Source organism: Neomonachus schauinslandi, chromosome 13 (genome assembly GCF_002201575.2).
Source record: "Neomonachus schauinslandi chromosome 13, ASM220157v2, whole genome shotgun sequence".
NCBI lineage: Eukaryota > Metazoa > Chordata > Mammalia > Carnivora > Phocidae > Neomonachus > Neomonachus schauinslandi.
The window spans coordinates 29884719-29912486 of NC_058415.1; the positions used below are offsets into that span (position 1 = coordinate 29884719).

The window sequence follows — 27768 nt, forward strand, 5'->3', positions numbered from 1 at the left end:
AGCTTGCTTCTCTCTCCCACTCCCCCTGCTTGTGTTCCCTCTCTCACTGTGTCTCTCTCTGTCAAATAAATAAATAAAATCTTTTAAAAAATTATTAAAATAAATTACCCAAAAAGGGATATGATTATTATTAAGAACACTTCACAGTGAGTCATAATATTAAAACATATAAATGGTGCCTCATAGAATTGTACGGTGTACAATCTTCACAACCATACGTGGCAGGCCTGGATCAAATCTTTTTTTTAAAAAAATCTGACAACCACCAGTAAGCATCATCCCTCACCTTCCTGCAAGGAACAGGGCATAGGGAAACAAAGTCCTAAACAGATCCTATTTTTGAAGGGAGTAGCAGAAGCAACAAGGCAGCTGGGCCCTCTGGGTGAGCAGAACTAATTCTGGAGATGAAGACACTGGACCAAAGGAGATAGTGGACCTATGTGTACATGAGTCTGTTCCTACTTCACCTAGCCCAAGGAATCCCTGCCGAACTAAAGCTGCTTATGGCCTGCACTTAACTTTGTCCAGTGAGCACCCCACAGAAGGGCCAGCGCCGCAGGCTCCAAGGGCAGCCAGCCTTAGGCATGGTGATGGAGCCTCTGCACGCGGGACAGAGCGCACTTGGTCGGTGGGCTCCACAAACATCTCCCTGATCTCTCGGGGTCACTCACCAATCTCTGCGGCAGCGGCCTGTAGTTTTTTAAGTGTCCGGCTGATAAGCACAACATTGAGTCCTTGTCTTGCTAGCTGGGAGCCAGGGTGGGAAAACCAAAAAAGAGAAAGATGATAAGCAGACAGGGAAGGCTCGTTTTAAAGGTGAATTGGAGCATCACCCACTTGGTCACAGTGTGGTGTGCTTGCTTCTCCTGGCTTTAAATGCGACAAAGGTTCTGGATTATGAGCGAAACAGCCACACTGGGCGAGGCTACAGGTGACACGACAGTAGTGTTGACTTTCGTGCTCATCATGTGCCGAGAACTATTCTAAGTGGCTTTTGTCTACAGGCCCACGATCTGAATGCTCTCTCATCAGAAATGTCGGGGGTCAAATGGTGTTGGAATTCAACATTTGGAGGGTTTTATAGTACAGTTTAGATAGCAAGTCTAGGGCAGCTCCCCCTGGTACAAAGAGGTATTTCTGCAGGAACTTTTGAGCTGCTTCCTACAAGGACCCTCTTGTCCTTGCTTGTCATGGCTCCCTCCCCTCGGGCATGGTCATGAGCCTGCGTCCTCTCTGTTCTCTGGCTCCCAGCAGGACAAAAAATAGAATAAGGAGGGCACCTGGGTGGCTCAGTTGGTTAAGCGACTGCCTTCGGCTCAGGTCATGATCCTGGAGTCCCGGGATCGAGTCCCGCATCGGGCTCCCTGCTCGGTGGGGGATCTGCCTCTCCTTCTGACCCTCTTCCCTCTCGTGCTCTCTGTCTCTCATTCTCTCTCTCAAATAAATAAATAAAATCTTTAAAAAAAAAAAATAGAACAAGGAACCGGGGGGTAAACCGAGGCTTCCCTGAGACCAGGAAGGAGCTCTTCTTCAGAGTGGGTTGTGCCTCGAAGCGGGGGGCTGAGCAGCAGTGTGCGCATTAACATGGCACAGACGACAGGCAAACTCGCTGTGCCCAAGACTCCTCACACCGAAAACTGCCACCAGGAGAAAAGCTAGAGCTTTCCCTGAAGACAGAAGGAAAAACCAGCATTCGTTTAAACAGAGACTGATGACATTTGAGTTAGTGACCAAGGGGCCCGTTAAGTGAAATCTTTCTCTGTGGTTTTAATTCAGTGATTTATACTTGTATTTTTTTAAATTGTGATAAAATACATATAGCATAAAATCTGCCATCTTAACAAATATATGGACTGTTTCATGACTCTAGATGTCATCCTTGTGCAGAGCCCTGCTAATCTTCTCTGTATCATTCCAGATTTAGCATATGGGCTGCAGAAGCAAGCACTGTGCCATTATTTTAATACGGAATTATATATTACAGAAAACACATAAAGAGCTGAATCAAAGACCACAATATGTGATCTCCAATAGCCAACAACTCAGTCTTCAAGCCAGTGGTTTCCAAATCACCCAGGGAGATGTCAAATTCCCACCCAAACCATTCAAATAAAAATGTCTGGGTTTGAAGCATCAGCATTTACATCTTTTTCTATTTTAATTTATTAAACGATATTATGAAATATGCAAGTAATGCCCATTGTAAAAGATGTCCCGGAGGCCCCCCAGGCCTACTTCCCTTCCCACCCCCAGGCTCCTGCGGCCTTCAGTTTGGTGTTGACCCTTTTGCCTTTTTCTCTGCATCTACGTGCATATAGAAGTACATACAGAAATAAACATTCGTTTTGTGGGGTTTCTTTTTCCTTTCACACTTCATAAATGGCATTGTAAATACTGTGTTTTTACCTTAATGGTGTGTCTTATCTCTAAATATCATATCTATCTCCGAATCAGTACGGCTTGAGCCACTTGATCCTTTTTTATTGCCTCATAGTGTCCCGTAGCTCACTTTTGGGTGGGCACTTAAGTTATTTTCAAGTTTTCCTATTACCAATATTGCTACTTTCTGTAGCAATAAACCCCTTTCTGTATAGCTCTTTGTGTATACAAGCAAATTAATTGCTAGAGTAGATAGGCAAGAAGTGGAATTGTTTTATCAAAGGGTGCCTGTTTTTTAAATTTTAACAGTGTTGCCAAAATGCCCTCCCTTAAAAAGTACCACCAAAAATACAACCATAGTTATTTCTTCACTCTCTCGCCAGTAGTTTTTATTAGCAACCTTCTCAACTTTTCCCAACCTAGTGGTCAAGAAATTATATCCCTATATTGTTTTAACTTGTATTTCTCCAATTATCAGTGGGCCTGAGCACTTTTTTGTATGTTTCTGTGAGTTACCAGTGTACACACTTTGCCCTTTCTTCTACTGGCTTGTCATTTTCTTATAAATTTGTAGGTGTCTTGTGGTTTTTTTAATATATTCTGGGTATTCATTAGTTGCCTACTATATATTTAGCAAGTGTTTTCTCTCTTATTTTTGGCACCTTGACCATACATTATATATTAGTTTTCATGTTATCAAGTTTGTAGATATTTACTATGGCTTCTTAAAAATTTCCTTTATGAACTTCCCTAACTCTAAGGATATAAATATATTTTCCTATAACCCTTTACAGTGTTTTTATCTTTCTTGTTTCTTTTTTAGAATAATGTGAGAGTGAGGGCGCCTGGGTGGCTCAGTTGGCTAAGTGACTGCCTTCAGCTCAGGTCATGATCCCGGAGTCCCGGGATCGAGTCCCACATCAGGCTCCCTGCTCGGCGGGGAGTCTGCTTCTCCCTCTGACCCTACCCCCTCTTGTGCTCTCTCTCACTCTCTCTCTCTCTCAAATAAATAAATAAAATTAAAAAAAAATTTAAAAAAAAAGAATAATGTGAGCGTGAAATCACCCAGCATTATTTTTTTCAAAATGGGTGGCAATTTTCTTGACAACATTTTTCTATTTTTCCATTCCTTCTTGATTTAAAATGCTAACTTAGTCATATGCCACATTCTTATATGTATGTGGGTCTGTTTCTGATCTACCTGGTCTGTTTCACTGACTTACTAGCCAATTTCTGTGCGAGTGCCACTTGTGATTTAATCACAATCTTATAAGAGGCTTTGATATTTGATATGTGGAACTGGAAGTTCCTACCAGTTATTACTCTCTTTCAAAATGTGTTTGTTTTATCTTCTGAGTTTAACTTTCCAAATAAATGATAAAATTGTCTAGTCAAGTAGTATAGAGAAATTAGAGATATGTAAGGGAAATAATATTTTACAATCTTATGATTTTTGCAGTAATCAGTTGTCTCATCCATAAATTTGGTATCCATTTATCCCAATCTCATGTGTTCTTCTAAAAACTTTTAGAAGCTTTTTCATATAAATCTTGGACATTTCTTGTTAGTTTACCTTAGTTAGCATAACATTAGCTCACATCGCAAAGAAGTCCAAAATTTCAGTGGTTTCACACATTGAATTTGTAAACTCTATTTCACATAGTCATTCGGGTCCCATGGCTGAGAAAGTCTTTGTCATCTTCAACACTGGATTTCTAAAACTGTTGTAGGTGTTCACAGCCAGCCAGTGCAAAGATTAAAAGAGGGTACATCCCCTCCTTTAACCACGTTGACCAAGAAGTGACACACACCATTTCTGCTTGATTTCATCGGCCAGTGTAGTCACATGGCCCCACATAGCTGGAAAGGAGTCTGGGAAATGCCCCGGCTGGCCACCACTTCCAGCTACAACTCTCCACCGTGGAAAAAAGAGTAGGGATCTGGGAGGACATTTAGCTGTTCCTGCCACCAGTACCGTACATTTATTTGTTGTCATCATGAATTAAGTAATTATGGAAAGCAGAAGAAACTCTAGGATGAAATACCTAGGTTCAATTCCTGTTTCCATCACTTAAACCTGTACGCACAAGTTACTCAAACCAGACTTTCCTCGTTGGCAAATTGAGGACACCAATAGACATACTTCATTAAATTGTTCTGAGAATCAAATGAAAAAACACACTAGAAGTGCATGGTGCAGAGCCTGTCACACAGCAAGCACCCAAGAGTGTCAGTTATTTGTTCTATATATCCTACTCCGTTACTCTTCGTGATTGTTCTATATATCCTACTCCGTTACTCTTCGTGATTGTTCTATATATCCTACTCCGTTACTCTTCGTGACTGTTCTATATATCCTACTCCGTTATTCTTCGTGACTGTTCTATATATCCTACTCCGTTCCTCTTCGTGACTGTTCTATATATCCTACTCCGTTCCTCTTTGTGACTGTCCTATATATCCTACTCCATTACTCTTTGTGATTGTTCTATATATCCTATTCCGTTACTCTTTGTGATTAGGAACTCTGCCGAGCCACCAAGGCAAATGAATTCTTTTATTCATTGTAATAGTTTCTTCCTCAATGCTTGGCTTTCCATCTTAGACAATGATATTCTCTACAAGGTACAGTTTTGTCCCTTCCTCTCCAATATTTGCATACTTTTGGCCTCTTTATCTTGGCTAATATCTCCTGCACTCTGTTAAGCTAATATATGGTCTGTTCTCTACCATACTGAGAACACTTAGAATGTTTCTCAATACAAAGTATGAGGTTTCCTGTTATTTCTGGAAGTTATTTTTTTATCAACTTGAGAACATTTTCATCTATTCCTTTTTGCCAAATCACTTATTTTTTAAATGGCTGGATTCAGTATGCTAATACTTAACTTGGATCCCAATTCTCTTATGCTACCTTTGTCCCATTTTGATATCAGAATCATGCTAATCTGTCTACACAATTCCTGAAACATGTAGGGTCACCTACTTGTCCCAGCATTTTCCCAGTTTTAAAACTCAAAGTCCCACATCCCAGGATCTGCCCCAGTCCCAGGCAAATCAAACTGGTTGGTCATCCTAGAAATGTTTTGGGTTTTTTTTTTTTCTTATTCCTTGAAGATTTAATAATATTTACTTGTAAAAAATATCTGGGTTTCTTATTTAGGTATAGCTATTCATAACTGCCTCTTCCATCTCAGGCATGACTTGAGCCAACTTTGATCATTTATGTTTCCATAGAAAATCATGTCTTTCATCTAGATTTTTAATTAACACAAAGATTTAAATAGTCTTTCTTTCTTTTTTCTTCTTCCTCTACTTTTTTTTTTTTTAATCTCCTTGTCTGTAGCTAGGATCCTAATATTGTTCCTTTTCTTTTTTTCTTTTTCTTGAGTTTTTGAAAGATTTCATCCCTTTTCTATTATTTTTTTTAAGAACAGTTTTGAATGATCAGTTCATTTCTGTGTCGCCTCTGTCACCCACTTTTGTTCTTCTCTTTATTAATTTCCTCCTTCTGTCTCTTTTGGATTTATTTTATTGTTCCCTTTCTCAGATTTCTTGAAAACTAAGACTACTTAGAGTCTTCCTTATTTTCTAAAAGAGTCATTTAAAGCCAAAAATCTTCATCGGCATAGCACTTAGACCATAAATCAGAGGAGTGTTTTTATTTTTTCTTTAATATTGGAGCAACACCGAAGTATAACTTTTTAATATAGATGAGAGGGTGGATATCATTTTCTAAGATCACTTTTAATTTTATTGCAAAGTAGTCAGTAAACACATGGTATGTTTTTTTGCTATTTGTAACTTATCACAATTTTCTTTTTAGCCCAATAAGTGGACTTTTATGAACGTTCCATGTGTATTCTTAAGGAATGTGTATTTGCTCTTTGTTGGCTAGGTTTTATATATTTTTGTCTCTTAAATTAAAGTTGAGGTTTACCAAATAGCTTACCAAGTACTGGTTAAACCGGTGTGAGAGGGTATTCAAATTCCTTATAACCGTGATTATTTTTATTTATGTAATAAGATGTTAAATTACAAGTTTCAACAGAAATACAAAGACCCAATAGAAATCAGATCACAAAGTGATTTCAGAGAGAGAACCAAGAAAAAAATATGCAAAATAAACCTAAAAACCGATGACGTGGTCCTTGAGCCCATCCCCAGGGCACCCCACACTCATATAAAAAAAAATATGACAAGATAAAGAGCGTGACAATTAAGAGAGTTTCATGAAGAGGATTTCTTTGGTTCTGTCTGCTGTCAAGCTGTGACTCCTGTCCCCAAGGTCAGGGTGAGAGAGGAGCATTACCTACCTCTTGCCTCAAGTCATGGGAGTGGGATACCATCCATCTCATTTCATATTTTATATGCATTGTACCTTCTTGTTTATCGCTCCCCACCTTTGTTTTTGCCTGAATCAGTTAATCAGCAATGCTGTGGTCACAAGTTAACCCTGAAATCTCAGCAGTTTAACATAACAAAGGTTTATCTCTTACTCATTATGCTCAAACTGTAGACCCATTTGACCAATGCTCCCCCAAATCTATAGAGCAAGAACCACGGCTTCTCAGTGCTCTGTCTGGCATTGGAGCTTTCTGCTGCCGTGGGCTAGGCCACCATTCAGACTCGGTTGAGTTTTTTTCCTGGACCAGATATGGGAGAGAACCTGTGTGCGGTGAGATTCTATGCAAAATGTCCACCGCTAGGCAAACAGACCTCAGCAAAAGCAGAGGTGGGGAGGAATTCAGGGCTGGGAGGTCAGGGTGCAAGATGAGAGCCCATTCACGAGAGCCATGTGAGAAGAGCTCGCTGTGCTGGAGAACCCAGGAATGTGCCCCATAGGGAGCGTGAGCATCAAACTGTTACCAGGCCCAGACAGCCAGTCTCCCTCTCATAATGATACCAGGCATTTCCTTCCTTCCCTCTGCTCACCCTCTCTAAACTCCTGCTCCCCACCCCTGGCAGGCTCAGATACCTCAGCGCGCAACCAGGAAAGAGAAACAGCCCATAGCACTATGTCACGTCCCATGAGCATGGTCTCCAAAGCAGGTCCCAGCTGCAGGAAGGGAGAAGATTTAACTGTAGTTCATGTTTAGCATCTTGATTATTGCTGGTGATTGGACACTAGGACTGTGGAATCGAAATCTGTTCACATCTGGAAGTGACCAGAAGACTTTGTTTTACCTAAGAGGGATCAGTGAAGTAACAGGAGCAGAGGCAGAGAAAGAACCAGAGCTGTGGGACAGGTTCAAAGAGACAAAGGGAAACTGTGACCATGAGTGTGCCCTGTGAGTCCTGCCAAGACCACTTATCTAAAAAAACTGGTCACACTGTATTATTTCTGTTTCTGAAAAAGTCATGGAAATCTCCCACAGTGGTTGCAAATTCATCAAATCCTTCTATTTCAATCAGTTTCTACTTTCAGTATTTCAAAGTTGTATCATCAGAAATAGAATAGGCTCAATATGAATAATATGAAGTTTATCAATATGAACATTTTTCTTTTATTATCTCGAATTTTATTTTGTCTAATACTGATATTGCTCCCACTCTTTTCCTTTCTTTTTGCATTTTCCTAGGATATATTTTTCCATCCCTTTACCTTCAACCTTCCCGTATGTAACATTGGATTTTATTTTTTTAGCTCCTTCTGAATATTTGTTATTTATTAGGAAATATAACCAAGTCACACTTATTGAGATTGCAAATTTACTACAATGGCTCTGGCTATCTTGTTTTAGTTTTTCTATTCACTGTGTTTCCTTTGTTATTGTTCTCACTGTGTAGTAAGCAAGACAGGATAGGCAAAGCTGGAGTGACAAAATAGCCCCAAATCTCAGTGGCATAATACAAGAGAGGTTTGTTTATCCTCACACCATGTCTTCAGGAGAGAACCCGACAGTCCAGGCCACCCCCCATCATGTGATCACTCAGGGATCTAGGTTTTTTCCCAGGGCTCAAACTGAGATGAGGGAAGCAAAGGACCTAGGTGCAAAATTTAAGGAGGGCCTCACTCTCAGGTACACGGTCACCACCCATGCCTCACCTCAGCCCCAGCCGTAACTTTTCTATCCATTGGCTCCACTGTCTCAACACCAGGCCTCCACGGCTTTGCCTAATATTGGGCAGTTGAGAACTGAACTTGGTTATACTATAGCAAAGACAAATTCATATCTTTTTGGAAAATAAGTTACAAAAACAAGAACAGCCTTTTTTTTCCCAAACTAAATACAGAAAGACCAATTCTATATCTGGATTAGTAAAACATTTCCATAAATGAAAAAATATTCACAAAACAGTAAACATTTCATAAAAGTACTTACAAGCAAAAGAATATACACCAAACATATTAGTAAGGTTGCATGTGGGAGGAAGAGAAATGGGAAATGGGAATGAAAGAAAAGAAATTGAGAGAGGGACCTTGTATGGATTGATGATAGCAATTCAATCTCCTGTGTCTCAGATTAACAAACAAGAAAGAGGGTATTTCTGGGTTTTGTTTGTTTGGTTGGTTATTTAGATTCCACATATAAGTAAAATCATATGGCATCTAGGTTTTTTTTCTGTCTGGCTTATTTCACGTAGCATAAAACACTCTAGGTCCATCCATGTTGTTGAGAATGGCAAGATTTCATTCTTTTTTATGACTGAGTAACATTCCATTGTGTATACATACCATGCCTTCTTTATCCATTCATCCCTCAGTGGACACTTACATCGTTTCCATATCTTAGCTACCATAAGTAATGCATAGGAGATGGGTGAAACAGGTGAGGGAGATTAAGAGGTATACACACTTCCAGTTATAAAATAAGTAAGTCACAGGGATGGAAAGTACAGCATAGAAAATATGGTCAATAATATTGTAATAACTTCTTATGGTGACAGAGGGCAACTATACTTATCGTGGTGAGCACTGGGTAATGTATAAAATTGTCTAATCATTGCGTCATATACTAACATAATGTTTATGTCAACTACATGTCAATTAAAAATGTGTATATATATATATTAAATTCTACTGGAAAAAAAATAAGAAAGAGAAGGAAGACGAATAAAAAGAGAGTGAGGTGAGGAACAGGGAAGGAAGGAAAATAGAAAACACTAGGGCACACCTGCCTGGGTAGACCTATATTTTCATGGAAATAAGTGTGGTGTAGATGTGTCATCTCCCTACCATCTATTCCTTATTAATTATACCAATTCTAAGTTTTACAATGACCATGCTACCAAAGTTAATTTTCTTGTTTGTAAAAGCTTATTTTACAGCTGCCTTTAGCCATTCTAGTTTATTTTTTAGCTAAGTTTACCCCTAACCTTATCAATGAATAAGCCCATTTGCATACTTTCTGACAAAGAATTTTATATTTCCATGTTAAATTGTGAAAGAAAACTTCATCCCAAACTTAAATACAGGCAAAATGATGATTGCTTGATTTTTTTTTTTTTTTAAGATCACTCTAGAATGTTTTCTAAGAAGCCTTGACCTCAACTGAGACTTTGGGTCATGTAACTTTGCTGTTAACAGAATTTTAACAGTCCTTAGCCAAAGAAAGAACAGACAGCTCACAGCCAGCAAAGTTAGGGACAGAGGACTTGTCAGGACTTCATAGTCTGGCAGAAAAACTAACCCAGAGGTGGCATAGTTATTACCCTGTAGAAAGTTGGCCCATCTAGTACCTAACTTGGCAATATTATTGCGCATTCCTTTCCAACTGACTATTTAAATCCTTATTTCTCAAACACTCTGCAGTCAGCAGTTTGGGTTCCTACTGGATCCTTCCTTACTAAGTTGAATAAAACTTTAACAAGTGCTACCACGTATCTTTGTTTGAGAATTGTGTTTGTACAACACTGAAGATAAAATATTGGTCAATCCTTTAAGTTATTTGGCTAAAGGGCCACAACAGTTAGACTATAACCCTAATATCTACAAGATTTCAGAAATGACTGGACTACCATGTTCTAGTAAAGACAAGGAATATCAGAGCGGAGTTTTTAAATCTCACTTTATGGTATTTTCAAGAAATACACCTAGGGGCGCCTGGGTGGCTCAGTCAGTTGAACGTCTGCCTTTGGCTCAGGTCATGATCCCAGGGTCCTGGGATCGAGCCCCGCATCGGGCTCCCTGCTCCGCGGGAAGCCTGCTTCTCCCTCTCCCACTCCCCCTGCTTGTGTTCCCTCTCTCGCTGTGTCTCTCTCTGTCAAATAAATAAATAAAATATTAAAAAAAAAAAAGAAAAAAAAAAGAAATACACCTAAAACATAAGGTCACAGAAAGGTTGAAACTAAAAGGAGAAAACAATTTTATACATAAGGTGAATACCAACCAAAAAGAAAAAAGGCATAGCTTTATTAATGTCAATCAAAACGGCTACTAAAGCATGTAAGTGTTACTAGAAATAAAGACTAGTAAAAAGTTCAGGTCATCAAAAAGATATAGAAATTCTAATCCTGGATCACCTAATAGAATAACCTAAGGAAAGTTGAAAAATACACCATCAGAACAGGAGATTTTAATTTCCCTTTTTGGTAGTTGTTGGGTGATACACACAAACATTTGGTAAGGATACAGGGTATTGAATCCACATAAATAATACACTTGATCTAATAGGCATGTATATACACTAAACAATTGCAGGTAACATTCTTTCAAAAGTTGAGTCTTTCAAAAAAAATGGATGAAACTGGCAAATCTCCAGGAAAATTAATCAAAAAGAGAGAAGGCACAAGTAAACCGTAAGCAATATTAGGAATGAAAAGGTGGCATAATTAGAGATCCAGCTGAGATTTAAAATACAGAAAGGGGGTTAAGAGAGGGAACTGAACACAATAGTTAATTTTGCTACCTCCTGAAATCCCATTAAATGGGAAACAACTTCTTTCAAGAAAAACACAAATCCACAGGGAGTAAAAAGAGACAAGAGCAACCCCAAATTTTTGGTTCCTAGAAAGTAGACCGACAGAATCCCAAGTCTTACAACAGAAATGGGAAAATTGATACCACTAAAATCCTCAAAAGTCCCAGGCACTGCCAGCACCAAAGCTGGGGCAAAGGGGGAGCTAAATGGGGGGGGGGAGGGAATTGGGTAAGAGCTGTTGGAGAAGCCATTAGAGCCCTAGATGCCCACCTCCGTGCCACATGTTGAAGACAGGGGTCCTCTCTGAGAGCAAGGGGATACCCAAACTATGCCCCTACCAGTTCCAACTCCAGAAAGATGGCAGCCAGGGCTTTGCTATTCAGGCAGGAGGTTAGCTCTTCTTTGGGGAATCTCACCCACATCAAGACACTGCTGGGGGCTCCCCAGCACGCAGCATGAGCCACTCACACTCAGCTCCGAGCCTCCCCCGCGCCCCCCTGCACGCTCAGACAGTCCAGCCAGAGATCTCATCCCCCTCAGCCAGCTCTCAAACCCGGACAGACCAAGGGTTATCTATGGAAAGCTGCTAACGTGAAAGATAGAAAGCCAAACAGGAAAAAAAAAAAGCAACTTGGAAGGAGAAAAACAGTTTTTTGAAAGCAGAAAAAATATATATATATATATATATCCCAGAGGGATAAGAGAAGTTGTTACTCTCTTCAAAGAACAGGCTGCTCCGCAAAGGTGCAAACAAAACACAAATGAGCTCTCAGAAATGGAAACAATTTCTCATTTCTTAAAAAATTTTCATTCTTAAATTTTTAGAAATTTGAAATTTCAAAAGCAAATGGCAAAAAGTGAAAAGTTCAATAAAACAGGATAAAATGAATGCAATCCTTTTGCAGAAAAGAAAGCAGAGACAAAATGGAAATTGTGAGGGGAAAAAGAGACAAGTAGAGGATGATTTCAGGATCTGAATAATAGGAGTTCCAGGAAAAAAAAAAAAAAAAAACGGCATCTGAGTAATTGGAATTCCGGAAAGTAGAGAGAAAGCGGGGAGAGTGTAGTGGGGAGAGAGTAAACGCCCTGGTGCAACTTGCTTTATGGGGTGACCCGGCTGTGTCCCCCACTGCCTAACCTCTCGATACTTCTGCTCACTTTCTGAACATTCTCAGGTATTTTGTGAACCAAATGACAACCTTGGACTAAATTCCTTTCCTGCTTTCACTTTTTGAACATAGGAAGAGAATGCTACAAAAAAATTATGCCAATAAATTTTAAAACTTAGGTGAAATAAATATATTTTGAGAAAAACATAAATTTCCAAAACTTATACAAGAAAAAATTAAAAATTCAAATAGTTCTATAACCACTAAAAATAACAATAATAAGATGATACTGACAATGGTATAAATGAGTAGTTTAAATTGTCCCACAAAGAAAACTCCATTGACAGATGGTTTTACAGATAAGTTCTATCAAATATCCAAAAAAAAAAAAAAAAAGATCATGCCTAAATTGTGCAATCTTTTTCAACTATGAAAAAAAGGTAAAATTCCCCCATTCAATTTATGAGGTCAATATAACTTTGACACCAAAACTTTGGAAGCTAGTTGGCATTATCTGGATATGTTGACAATGCATAACCTACAGGCCAGCAATTCTGCCCCGGGGCATGTTCTCAACTCTTGCACAAGACCTTCAGGAGGCATGGACAAAGTGTTCATACCAGCAAAAATGTCTATCAACAAAACAAAGTATAATAAATTGGGATATATGTATGTCACAGAATATTATACAAAACTGAAAATGAATGAACTGTGTTCTACACACATCCATATGGATGAACCTCAAAAGCATAATAATGACCAATAAGAAACAGATTACAGAAGACAAATGAATCAATTCACATCAGGTTCAAAACAAACACTGCAACCAATATGTTGTTTAGGGATACATGCATGTGTAATATAACTTTTATTTTTAAGTCAGAAAATTGTTAACATGATGTTCATGATCATGCTTCTATTTGTGGGGGTAACAGAGGGGGGACACAAAGGCATGACATATGTGACGGGACGGCAGGCTTCAAGGACGCTGGGGATGTTCTCATTCTTAAGCTGAGTGATAAGGGACACATTTCTCATTTTATGACTTTTTGTAATCACGTCTATGGATTATATACACTCCTGTCTGATCCATCTCTGTCTCTCTCTCTGTCTCGCACACATGCACACTCCAGTAACGTGGGATAGTCAAAGCCTGGGTCAGAAATTATAGGGTTGAGGTCAAGCCGCTCAGTAACAAGGCAGTGAGTCCAGGGGAACATAAAACTAATTAAAAGCTGCTATTTTCACTTAAGGCAAGAGAATATTCTCTTAAGGAAAGAGAATAATGTGAGAGCGCAACAGGAGTACTTCAGAGGAGAGGCATTTAGACATTAGGAAGAAGAATTTCCTTGCCGAAAAGACCATAATTGCCAAATAAATGTGTGAGGACACTCAAAAATAGAGCAAAGCAGCTCTTTTTCTTGGGTTGGTCTGAGGCAGAGCTGGCCAAGTGATTTTAATCCAAGGGCCAGCTCCGTGCCAGTACCTTGGCTGCCGGGAACACGGACGGCAGAAGCACTATGCCCCTGTCGGCCACACTGGGGCTGGGAGCCCCGCCTGCAGCGGCAGCCGTCCCAGATGTTGGGGAGCACCACTGGAACTGCCCAGAGGTGGAGGAATGAAACCACACAATTTTTAGTCATGCGTTTTGCTTCCAGTATTCTCTGGGCAGTAATAAAGAACACATACATCAGAGAAACAAAAAGTAGATGATGACCTTTGCTGTTTTCTTCTTTACATCTCTTTAAATTAAAAAAAAAATGTATGTAAACATCATTAGCCATCAGAGAAAGGCAAATTAAAACCACAGTGAGGGCGCCTTGGTGGCTCGGTTGGTTAGGCGACTGCCTTCGGCTCAGGTCATGATCCTGGAGTCCCGGGATCGAGTCCCGCATCGGGCTCCCTGCTCAGCGGGGAGTCTGCTTCTCCCTCTGACCCTCCTCCCTCTCATGCTCTCTGTCTCTCATTCTCTCTCTCGCAAATAAATAAAATCTTAAAAAAAAAAAAAACCACAGTGAGACATCAGTACCCAGGTCTCAGAACGGCAATCATAAAAAATAGGGACAACACCAAATGCTGGAGAGCATGTGAAGAAAATGGATTACTCATGCGTTGCTGGTGGGTAGGGTACGGTCACTCTGGGAAATAATTAGGCAAAACTTAAAACTTAAAAAAAAAGACTAACCGGGGCGCCTGGGTGGCTCAGTCATTAAGCGTCTGCCTTCGGCTCAGGTCATGATCCCAGGGTCCTGGGATCGAGCCCCGCATCGGGCTCCCTGCTCCGCGGGAAGCCTGCTTCTCCCTCTCCCACTCCCCCTGCTTGTGTTCCCTCTCTCGCTGTGTCTCTCTCTGTCAAATAAATAAAATCTTTAAAAAAAAAAAAAAAAAAAGACTAACGAACTAATCACGCAACTATCCCACCACCCAGCAATTGCACTCCTGAGCATTTATCCCAGAAAAATAGAAACTTCTCTTCACACAAAAATTTATATACAAATGTTTATAGCAGCTTCATTCGTGTTGCCAAAAACTGGAAACAACCTAACCCAGATGCCCTTTAGTGGACGACTAGTTAGACTGGCACATTCATACTATGGAATACTACTCAGCCACAAAATGGAACAGACTATTGATACAAGAACCCCCCCAGATCCCTAAAGAACTGTGCTGGGTGAAAAAAAAAAAAAAAGTCAATCCAAAAAGGTTTCATAGCGTATGATTCCATTTATATAACATTCTTGAAGTAACAAAATTATAGAAATGGGGACCAGATTAGTGGTTGCCCGGGGTTAAGGAGGGAGAAGGACATGTGTGGGGAGTGGGTGGGTGCTGTGTGGAGCTCAGCTGGGAAGCCAGAGGGACTGGCCCTGTTTAGGGTTAGTTGGTTGGCTTTTTGCACCAGCCAGAGCAGCTATATCTGCTCCCTTAGGGAGCCCTGCCTGTGACCGGGCAGCACCCACTGGGAACCCTGAATGGCTGGAACCCTGGGAGGCAGTAAATTCGATGTCTTTGACCTAAGCCTACTTGGGTGTTTGTAGTTATTGGGATTTTCTTGTAGCCTCCAGTAATCAGAGGTAGATTAAGACTACAGCTCTCCTCCCCCACAACCCAGCCAGCAGATGGTGTGTTACAAAATGCAAGCAAGGCTCCAACCAAACCCTGCCACCCAGAAACATTTATTAGTAGGCCGGCATCAAAACAGTCATGAACCTGGTCTTAGAGGTTTGTGGAGTCCCAGCTCTCCGTCCCTTATGCACTCTGTGAGTGCCTTGCATACAGCTCATCCCAGGTAAATATGATAATGCTCGCCTGCTGGAGACAGGATATGGTCAACCCTCTAGTGGGGTCAGGAATCCTCCACAAAGCGACTAAAGAGACTAAATCAGCTCAAGGCCAAGGGCCTACTCTGCTGCACTCACAGATCTGACATATTTGTTCCTACAAGGGTGGAAGTGACTGTACAAGATTTCTAGCCAATCCACATATCTTGAACTGCATTTCTTCAGGAAATTATTTATAACATCTGTTAGGCTAAGGGAAGACCGTCTAATGAAAGTCCAGTTAACTGAAGCATAAAGGTTGATGAACTCTGATTTAGCATCTTTAAAAATTAACTGAACACTGGATTTAGTCAGGGTCCTGGCTAGAAACAGATAGCACAGCCTAGTTGGGTAACTTGAGGAGAGTTTAATAAAAGGATGTTTTTACAATGTATGGGTACGGTGTAAGGAAACGACAATACTCTGGGGCTAATAACAGCACAGCCTCTGTCACCTGTGTGCCCCAAAGGGCTGGGGAATGAACAGTGGCCAGAACTGGAGAAGGCTGCTATGTGCAAAGGGCCGCCTAACAGAGTTATACCTGCAACAGAAGGACACAGCCAGGACCCTAGACCCGCAGGGAGACAACTGGAAAAGAACCCCGCTCTCCTCCCGCCTCATCTGTTGCCAGAGTCTCCCACTGGTCAAACCCAGCTGAAACCAGAGTCCAGCTGAGCCCGTTGGGGCAGGTCAGCCTCCTGGGGCACAGAGCAGGGTGAGGAAGGACAGAGAGTAGATCTGGACGGGCAAGAAGAAACCCAACACACACCACCTCTGGGTGTTAGCTTTAACTGATAACCAACCGCTGCAGAAATGTGGACTAAGACTCACGTAACTTAAACAGAAATTTACCATACGAGCCAGCAATTCCACTCCTAGGTAATCTACCCAAGAAAAAGGGAAGTGTATATTCACACTAAAACTTGCATATGAATGCTCACAGCAGCATTATTATACAGATGGTCCCCGACTTATGATGATTTGATTTCGGATTTACCGACCTCACAATGGCGCGAAAGTGATACACATTCAGTAGAAACCATACTCTGAATTTTGATCTTTTCCAGGGCTAGTGATATGCGGTATGATCCTCATTTATGACGCTAGGCGGCAGCCACCACAGCTCCCATCAGCCAGCGATCATGAGGGTGAGGGGCCCATAACACTGACAACCATTCTGCACCCACACAACCTTTCCATTTTTCACTGTCAGTACAGCATTCCATAAATTACATGACGTAGTCAATACTTTATTATAAAATAGGCTTTGCGTTAGGTGATTTTGCCCAACTATAAGCTAATGTAAGTGTTCTGAGCACAGTTAAGGCAGGCTAGGCCAAGCCATGATGTTCAGTAGTTTAGGGACGTTAAGTGCATTTTCTACTTGTGATATTTTCAACTTACAATGGGTTTACAGGGATGTAACCCCATTATAAGTTGAGAAAGATCGATATAGCCAAAAAATGGGAACAAACTAAGCATTCATCAACTGGTAAGTAAATAAATTGGGTATATCCATACAATGGAATATTATTCTGCAATAAAAAGGGAAACACGGCCAACACATACTACAACACTGATGAACCTCAAAAACATGCTAAATGAAAGAAACCAGTCAAAAAGGACTACATATTGTGTGGTAGCATTTGTACAAAATGTTCAAAAAGATCAATGGCAGCCCAGGGCTGGGATAGGAATAGGGAATTAATTGTAACCAGGCATGAGGGATCTTATTGGAATCTTATTAGGGTGATGGAAATGTTCTACAACTGGATGGTGATGAGGATGAACACTTGGTTAAGTTACTAAAAATCCTTTAATTATATACTTAAAACAGGTAGATTTTATGGATTGTGAGTTAAATCTCAAGAAGCTGTGTAAAATAGAAAACTGACCCACATGCTATCATTATCATTTCAGCTGAAGTATTTTAAAATAAATTTACATTCACTCTAACTGATGATCTTCAGCCATAAAAGATCATCACAAGCCCAACCTCTGGCCTAGAATCTCTACAGTGAGGTTTCACTTTATAAAAAATAGTCAATCAATATCCAGATATACAAAAAAGATAATTAAGGGTGATCCTCTACATCTGTTGTTCCCTTCCAATAGTCAATATCCTACGACATTTAAACATGACATACAAAAAAGTGTATTTACTGATAGTTCGGCTGGAACAGCTATTATTTAAAAGGTCCTAAAAACCACAGAAAATCTCTAAAAGACTATGATGTCGATTTTGAGTGACTCTAGATAAAGCTAAATTCTGGCCAGACTGAGGAAAGGAGGGGAAAGCGGAAGAAGGTTCTCTAAAACAAAAACATCTTCAGCTGTGCATGTCTTGTGCTTTCCTCTAAAAAAAACAACCACCACAGAAAAATCAAGCCAAGAAGAGTGAACCCTGAAGTAAACTATGGGCTCTGGGTGGTAATGAAGTGTGAGTGGAGGTTCATCCATCCTAACAAAGGTCACTCTAGTGGGGGATGTCAATAGTGTGTGGCTACACATGTTTGGGGATAGAGGGGATATGGGAACTCTCTATACCTTCCACTCAATTTTGTGGTCAACCTTAAACTGTTCTAAAAAAATTAAGTCCACTTAAATTTTTAAAAATAAATGGAAGGTTAAAAGATTAAAAAATAAAAAACCAGGACTGTCCCATTTCAAGACTGACCCTGGGGCACCTGGGTGGCTCAGGCGTTAAGCGTCTGCCTTCGGCTCAGGTCATGATCCCAGAGTCCTGGGATCGAGCCGCATCAGGCTCCCCGCTCCGCGCAAAGCCTGCTTCTCCCCCTCCCGCTCCCCCTGCTTGTGTTCCCTCTCTCCCTGTGTCTATCAAAATAAATAAATAAAATGTTTAAAAAAAAAAAAAGACTGACCCTGCGAGTGATATCGCAGAGTTTTCTCTCTCTCTCCCTATGGAAAACACTCCCCACACGCACCTCCAAACCCTCATTTTGAGCCTTGGAATCCATCAAAATGGCGGCCAAATAATTAAGCACCTTTGTCTCACAATTCACTTCATCAGCCTCCTGAAGAGAAGATTGTCCATTAAATGGAAAGCAATTTGCATTTTCAGCACGAAGGATGTTTGCTTCCTGGTGGGCTTCCAGCCTCTCCTGAGTCGTGCCATTCCTCTCAAGAGCCGCAGACATTTTAAAGTTTCTATGTGAAGCGGTCTGGGCCAGGAGGGGGGGCGCGGAAAACACTTGTCTGGGCTAGGATTGTTCCCTTTGTCCACTTAAGCAAGGCTCAATTTTATTTCTAGAATGTCCCAGCTGACAGGCTCCATACACAGGTTTTGCCTCTTTTCCTTCAGGGGGTTGAGGGGCAGAAGCCCTCCCTTTCCCAGAATGCACTGTGGCACCGTCCTACAGAAGGGCTGCGGCAGAGATGAATGTGCGCTGTTCCCTTCTTTATGTTAGGGCCTGCCTCAGGGAAAGTGCTTGTTGCTGCTAATCTGTAACAGGTGGTACGAACACCAGGGAAAACAAGACCTCCTCTGTATGGCAGTGAATAAAAGAAATTCAGGTGCTGAAGGAGCAAAACTGGTGTGAAAGCAGCGGCCTCAGAGGGAGGGAATAGTGGACGCGTCTCGTGCTTCCTCCCCCAGCCCGTCCCTCACCACAATTGTTTTCCACCTTCTTCCAGTACTACTTGAAATTCCCTTAGCAGGAGGCAAAGCCTCTCTTGCCACACTAAATATAAATACAGATTAAGCTAAAATGCAATATAGAATAGGCTCCCAGAAAGATGGAGAAGTACTTTTCCCCATTCCTACCCTGATATGCAACTTAATTGTGCAACCTGGACATAATACATAAAGATCAAATGACTCTAAAAGATAGGGAGAAGATGAGCAAGGGGCCTCAAGACCCAAGAAACAGCACAGTGGTGAGTTCCTGGGTTTTCTTTTTGTCTCATATATCCCAGACTTATTGTGGAAAAGCTGGCAATTCAGAAACACCACAGGTACAGACCTAAGAAGTCCCAACAAAAGCCTGCTCTCTCTAACCAAAGGACAAGAAAAGAGACAGCCTAGCAAGGCAGCAAACTTTAGAAAAGAACTGCTTTACTCCAGGTAAACAGCTCAAAAACAAACAAACAAAAAACCAAACACCCCATGGTCCCACCCCACCCCCACCCCCAAAGGCTGTGTCAGGAGCTGAGACTTCCACACTGGTGAGACCCCCCCGGCCAGGTTGGCATCAGGGAAGGCTGAGTGGGGGAGGTAGAACATCCATCCCAGCCACCCCCTCCCATGTCAGCACACCTGAACTCCTACTTCCACCTGGCAGTGCCAAGGCAACCTTTCCCTTCCCTCCCTTCACCCTACCCCTGCAATGATAAAGGAGGAAGCCTAGTGGAGAGTCAGGACTTTCACTACCACCCAAGTGGTGGTGAGGCCACCTCCTCCAAATACCACTGGCAGCCTCCTGGGGAGCAGTAAGGAAACACTCTTGCCTCTCCCACCCTGAGTGTCCTAGTAGGGAGCCAGCACTCCCACCCCCACTCAGCAGTAACAAGGAGGCAGCATCCCCCCCCACCCCTATAACAGAGGCCAAGTAGAAAGCCTGGGCTTCTACCTTACCTGGTAGGAACAAGCTGGCACCCCCTCCTCCCTCCGCTGAAGCAGTGTTGGTACAGACCCAAAAGAGATTTAAATAAGATCCAGAGTCTCATAACAGAAAACTAAAAATGACTACAATTCAAAAGTCACTCATCGTACCAAGAACCAGGAAGATCTCAATTTGAGTGAGATAAAAACATTCAATACATGGCCACATTAAGATGACACAGATGTTAGGCTTCTTGGACTAGGATTTTATTTTTTATTATTTTTTTAAGATTTTATTTATTTCTTTGGCAGAGGGAGAAGCAGGCTCCCCACTGAGCAAGGAGCCCGATGCGGGACTCAATCCCAGAACTCTGGGATCATGACCTGAGCCGAAGGCAGACACTTAACTGACTGAGCCACCCAGGCATCCCTTGGACTAGGATTCTAAAACAGCCATCCTAAGAATGCTTTGACAAGCAATTACAAACATTTTTAAAACAAATGCAAAAAGAGAAAGTTTCAATAAAGAAATAGAAGATATAAAGAAGAACCAAATGGAAACTTTCGGGCTGAAAATAAAATAAATGAATTAAAAACTCAATGGATGGGCTCAGCAGAATGGAGGGGACCAAGGAAAGAATCAGTGGATTTAAAGATAAAAAAATAGAAATTACCCACTCTAAACAACAGAAAAAAATACAATGAAGAAAATGAACAGCATTTCAGAAACCCATTAGACTCTAAGAAAGATCTAACATCCATGTGATTGGAGTCCCAGAAAAAGAAAAGAAGGCTGGGCAGAAAAAGTATTCAAAGAATAATGAAAGAATTCAAGAGGCTGAGCAAACCTCAAACAAGATAAACCTAAAGAAATCCACTCCAAGAAACATCATAACTAAGAAAACTAAAGTCAAGGGCACCTGGGTGGCTCAGTCGTTAAGTGTCTGCCTTCGGCTCAGGTCATGATCCCAGGGTCCTGGGACCGAGTCCCACATCGGGCTCCCTGCTCGGCAAGAAGCCTGCTTCTCCCTCTCCCATTCCCCCTGCTTGTGTTCCTGCTTTCGCTATCTCTCTCTCTGTCAAATAAATAAATAAAATCTTTAAAAAAAAAAAAAAAAGAAAGAAAGAAAACTAAAGTCAAGGGGGAAAGTCCTGAAAGCAGTGAGAGAGAAAACCACACATTTTGCAAGTGCTGAAAGCAAAGGACTGTCAGTGCTAAATCCTATACCCAGCAAAATTATCCTTCAGGAATGAAGGGGAAATCGAGACATTCTCTGATGAAGGAAAACAAAGAGACCTACTCTAAAAAATAGCTAGAGGTAGTTCTCTAAACAGAAAGGATATGACAAAAGAACAAAACTTGGAATATCAGGGGGAAAGAAAGAATAAAGGGAAGAGTACAAATATGGGTAAGTACAATACATTGTCCCTCTCAAAAAACACAGTATCTAGGAAAGGAAGAACAGTTTAAACATCCAGTAATAATAGGCTAACCTTGGAGAGCTTACTCTAGGCAAAGCATTTTGCCCACTTCATCCCATTAAACCTTTACAAAAGCTGCAGTGGGATTACCAGGGCCTCCAGTTTATTGATGTGGGAATTCTGCAGTAAGCATATGAAGCAGGGTTTGAACGCACAGATGTCTGATTGATTCCCAACCTTGGGCTCTTAACCCTTAGGTCGGTCGATCTGCAGCATCTCACTCTGAACTGCTTTTCTTGGAGAAGCAGTTAGCAAGCAGACCAGAACAGGCTCTCTGGAAGGTGAAGAGCCTGAATGAAGGAGAAGTAAGGAACCCAGAAAACTGTTTAACACAAACTTAGAAAAGAACAACAGGAAATGAAGAAAAAGATTCTACAAGAAAGAGCAAAGCAAGAATTAGTTAGAACAGAAACAACTTAGAAGTTGGGAGGTACCTTTTGCCCTGGTAAAGACACAAAAGCCCAGAGAGGATGGGCACCTTGTCCAAAATCTCCAGACAGTTAGTGCTAGAGCGAGGACAGGAACCCACAGTTCCTGACCCCCAGGCCATTGCTTTTGGAAACAGTGAAGAAATGAATGGCTAAGTTTTCACATGGTCTCCTCTAAGTAGAAAGAAAAGTGTCCGAGTCTTAAACCACCAAGGGGGACCATTAGTAGGTCAGGTCAGCATGACTTTGAAGAAAGAATCTGGAAAATCATGAAGAAAGAACCTGGATTTCAAGGCAATCCAGAGAACTAAGAAAGAGGTAAGGCCATGGATCTTTTGGATGAGGGGTTAGGCCCTCTCCAGAAACCTGGTCTAAGGTGGAAAATAGTTATATAAAAGGTGATATAGTTCTAATGCAAATAGCTGGAAAAGCTTTCCTTCTGATTTTTGGGTGAGGAAGACACAAGGCTTTGGAAAGTGGTTGCTGAGTGGTCTCCCTAACCTCCACACTCAAATATGACCACCTGTCTTCTGAGTGTTGGGCACTAGCAGTCATCAGAGAGTTGCTATATACAAATTAGGGTAAGAGCAAAGAACTCTTTAGCCCAAAAAAGAGTTGAAGCAGAATGTCCATACCAAAGAAAGTATCCTTGGAAGTTGGGGGACAGACCTGAAACAGTGCCGCTGATATACCTTGCACTGTCCACTTCACAGAAGATGTTTTGGTGTCTATCATGACTCAGGCCTTTGGGGACAAGAGGATGCATGGGTCCTGCCTGTCGTTGAATGCAGTTTTTGTAACTGAAGTGCTTCTCATTATATTTTTAAGCATTATTGATTTTTTCCTCCTTTTGTAATTTCAAGGATTCTATTTCTTTTGTTGTCTTTTACGTGATTCTAGAGGTCAGTGTAATAGGGCAGGATGAAGAAATAAAATAATAGGAATTCCAGGACACAATATTTCATGAATGAAAATGCGGAATTTGTAAGAATAATCATCATAACAGCAATGGCAACATACAAAACTACATATACTATAAGGGCATTTTTAAAAACTACCCATATATCTATCTATCTGCAGATAAACACAAAGCCTGGAAGGAAATACTCAGAGACACTAATCAAATTCCGGTGACTCTCAGCCCTATCATATCCTCTCTTTATGTAATATTTTTTTAAAGATTTTATTTATTTATTTATTTGACAGAGAGAGACACAGCGAGAGAGGGAACACAAGCAGGGGTGTGGGAGAGGGAGGAGCAGGCTTCCCGCAGAGCAGGGAGCCCGATGCGGGGCTCGATCCCAGGACCCTGGGATCATGACCTGAGCCGAAGGCAGACGCTTAACGACTGAGCCACCCAGGCACCCCTTAACATAATATTTTATAATGCCCATTAATCTTCCTGAAATGATGGTCATAGGTAATATGTCCTGCCTACACAAATAATTTTTTAAAAATCAATATATACCCTACCTATAATGTAAGAATAAATAAAAAGTGTTTTATAGTTTTAATTGTATTTAAACATATGAACTTTTATGGTACAATTACACTAGAAAATAACAACATCCCCTAAATTCCTAAAACAACTCCTATGGGATGATCCTGGCACCTCTGAATATCACTGTGTTTTTTTAAAAGATATCCAGAGAGTGAGATTATGATTTTTAAGTTTTCTTTTTTATAGAAAATATTTGCCTTCATAAATTCATGTCTGTGGCTTTCATAACCAGAAGCATAGTGTTGGGGGTGCCTGTCATGTGATCACGGTGTGTTCAATACAAGGGGGGAGAAATTTTCAAAGAACGAAACTTACCTCAAATGAATACGCTTTTCCAATCCCATCTCCTGCTCCAGTGATCACTGCAAAAAGCAGAGATGGTTTTAAAGGACAGACTTAATCTTTAAAGTGCTCTTTCACACCAGCTACATTTTTTTGCAGGCTTACTGCCTAAGACACAGTATTTCAAAGCAGTGCCCTTCTGCTCTACAGCCCTACTCCACTCAACTCTGGAGCTTCCAGCCCTGACTCCCCTCATTACATGTTCCACATGAAGCTTTCGGTTTTGGTGGGTTTTTTGTTTTTTGTTTTGGAGGGGTTGGTAAGGTTGTGGAAGATAGCCTCCAAAAGGAAACAAAGAACCTCAGCCAGGGAACATTTCTTTCGGACCCCAAACGGTGTACCCTATTATTTCTCTACCTACACACTCAACTCTCACGGTAAGGACATTTCAAGATTCTTCCTAAAAGTCAAGTGTTTCCCTCTTCCCATGCCACCCCCACAGGACATCTGTAATGATCAGATTGACTGAGTCCTTTTATATCCAACATTAACACACATATTTTATGACTGAGTTCTAGGGTAAACTTCATTCGAGTGAATGTCACAATTTGAAATTATATTACAGTTAAGTATTATGTATCTGCAATTTACCTTTGAACAACAATCAGAGGGTATACTTTCCAAGTGTGAATAAAACATACATTTAGCTTATTAGAGAGTAAGAGCTAAGCTGTACAAGCTTCCAGAAACACATTGGCAGAGTGTTCTCATTTTCTTTTTTTTTTTTTAAGATTTTATTTATTTATTTGAGAGAGAGAAAGAGTGTGAGTGGGGGGTTGGTGGGGAGGAGCAGGAGAGGGACAAGCAGCCTCCATGCTGAGCACGGAATCCAACTTGCTGCTTGATCTCATGACCCTGAGATCATGACCTGAGCTGAAATCAAGAGTCAGACACTTAACCTACTGAGCCACCTAAGTGCCCCAGAGCACTCTCATTTTCATAATGGCTGATAGTTTTCTTTGTTCACTTGGGACCTTCTAGGTGAATCCAGGCATATTATCTGTTCCTCTTGGTACAGGTGCTATGCTCAGGGTTATCTTCTGCCTCACCTTCCCCTCCCTTATGGGAATCTTCCAAATCACCCAGTATAGGGTCTGTACTATAGTTAAGATAATAACATCAATAAATGGCTGGTTTTTATTGAGTGCTTACTTTCTGCCATGTACTGTTTCAGGTGTTTTAGATGCATCATCTCATTTAATATTCAAAGCAAGTTTATAATGCAGGGACCATTGTTTTCCTTAGTTTATAGAGGAGGAAGCTGAGGGAGAGAAAGTTAGTAACTCAGTCAAGGTCACATTGCTAAAAATGATGAGAACAACAGGGCTTGAAACCCGGCTATCTGATTTTGGGGCTACAATTCTATAAAGATACACCAGTGACATAATTTCCTAATCAACCACAGAGTTCTGAGGAGTTAAACAATTTCATCTTTAGTAATTGGATTTTCTTTGGCTCTTCACCAGAAATATATGCTCTCCCAGAGATCTGCCTATGCTCAAAGACATTTTAATCTTGCTAGTGATAATTCTATTTAATATTGACTCAAATAATAGGTTAAGATTATGTTTTTTTAATGTGAGTCAACAAATACTCTTGTCTCTGGCCCCATGTGAACTTCTTTTGGAGTGTGTGTTTTCAGAAGGGCTTTGCCTTACACTGATGAGCGGCCCTTGTACAGAATTTTAAGAACCACCCCACCCCCTGCCAAGTGTGTGGGCATTTGGATCTGTGTGGAGCAGGGTATTTGGATCCAGAGCACTCAAGTTCAAGCTATTTGGCAAGTTTTCTGGAGATACTTCCCCAAGAGTGAAGGAGTGTTCACAGACACACACACACACTTCAAACATAACATGCAACAGTTAAAAACACATTTTTCTTTTTTTTTAATATTCTATTTTTATGTTAATCACCATACATTACATCATTAGTTTTTGATGTAGTGTTCCATGATTCATTGTTTGTGCATAACACGCAGTGCTCCATGCAGTACGTGCCCTCTTTAATATCCATCACCAGATTAACCCATCCCCCCACCCCCCTCCCCTCTAGAACCCTCAGTTTGTTTTTCAGAGTCCATCGTCTCTCATGGTTCATCTCCCCCTCTGATTTTCCCCCCTTCATTCTTCCCCTCCTGCTATCTTCTTCTTCTTCTTTTTTTAACATATAATGTATTATTTCTTTCAGAGGTACAGATCTGTGATTCAACAGTCTTGCACAATTCACCGCGCTCACCATAGCACATACCCTCCCCAGTGTCTATCACCCAGGCACCCCATCCCTCCTACTTGCAACGAAGTGGATGGAACTGGAGGGTGTTATGCTGAGCGAAATAAGTCAATCAGAGAAAGACATGTATCATATGACCTCACTGATAGGAGGAATTCTTAATCTCAAAAAACACATTTTTCATTCCAAGCAACTTCCATATGGCAATTGTTTTATATCTGCTACTAAGGTTGTACAGTTACCAGCTTTAGCAAGTAAAGATACAGCATGCCCAGCTCAATTTGAGTTTCAAGTAAACAGCAAATAATTTTTTAGTATAAGTATGTCCTGCATAATATTTGGGATGTCATACACTAAAAAATTATTCCTTATTTATCCAAAATTCAAATTTAACTCAGTATCCTATATTTTACCTGGAAGCCCTATAAGGTTGTTTATAATCTCTCCTATTTAGCCACATATGGTACCTTTAAAGCTGTTTAAATTCTTTGGGTTGTTTTTTTAAGTCACTGGATTCCTTGGATTTCTTCATGTAACCTTAGCACTTCATTCAAAGAGATGCTGAAACCATAGCCTCATGTTTTTCACCTTAAACCCAGTCATCAGGCTGAAATTCTGCGTGGTAGTTCCAGAAGATAAATCCCATTCTTTTGTAGGCAGTGATTAATCTACTTGGGACACAAACCAGACTACCATCTCGAACATGTCTTCCTATAGGGACCTTTGTTACCTTGATTTTGTAATACCCTCACTTCATGAAAGGGCTCAGAGAAATTTTTTTAAATAAAGTGAAGTAAAATTATTTGTATTTCTGAATTTTGAAACACCCTTCCACAAAATGGCAGTACCCTGCGCCTTCAAAAATCTGGAGAAAAGGTTGCGGAAATTTCTGCAGTACTTATTATTTGTGTCACCAGAAACTCCAAAAAGGAGAAAACCCAACTAATAAGGATGAGGGAACAAGCACAGAGGCAAGAATTGGGTGGCATTCTTCCACTTAATTCTTCTCATGCCCCACATCTTCTCTTTTAGACAATTCCAGTTTCACTCATGCTTTCTAGACACCCAAATAAAAGTCACCCAAAAGAATTACATCTTTGCTCTCAAAAGGAAAAAATGCAATTTATATTTTGAGATATACATGATAATAAGACATAACAAGAAACAAGAGATGGAAAGCTGTCTTTACCTGCCCATTGTCCCATTGACTTCAAGAAAGACTTTGGCAAAACTTTCCGGAAGTGCCAGAAAATATATCTGGAGAATCTCACACACTTCACCAGGTACACCAGGCACACCAGCAGCCCTACAAAGATGAAGAACTGTTCCAGAGCCACCTCCATGACTGCACTCAACCAGTTCCAGACCTGGCCTGGCCCCTCCACAGACCTCTGAGGGCGTGGCTGCTCCGGAGGCGGGTCAGTCACCCTTTGGAGTCACCAGCTGCATTCCACTGTGTAGAGACGTTTAGATTAGAGTAACTTCTTTACACAATCCTCTCATTCATAGGCTTCAGAATAAAGTATTCTTTCTAATATTTTTATAGCACCGTT

At 40.9% G+C, this 27768-nt stretch overlaps 1 protein-coding gene and 1 non-coding gene across 2 annotated transcripts in view; both read right to left on the reverse strand.

Moving 5' to 3' along the window:
- Window positions 1–27568, reverse strand: part of HSD17B3 (hydroxysteroid 17-beta dehydrogenase 3) — a 41873-nt gene extending 14305 nt beyond the window's left edge. The window contains exons 1-3 of the mRNA XM_021677908.1: window positions 27405–27568; window positions 23960–24006; window positions 672–747 (exon numbers count right to left, since the gene is read on the reverse strand). Coding sequence (XP_021533583.1) covers window positions 672–747; window positions 23960–24006; window positions 27405–27558 — 277 coding nt within the window. The 5' untranslated portion in view covers window positions 27559–27568. The remainder of the gene's footprint in view (window positions 1–671; window positions 748–23959; window positions 24007–27404) is intronic.
- Window positions 1843–1948, reverse strand: LOC123326530. Its single transcript, XR_006541153.1, has one exon. It is a non-coding gene; the product is annotated as a U6 spliceosomal RNA (small nuclear RNA).
- Window positions 27569–27768: the final 200 nt, after the last annotated feature.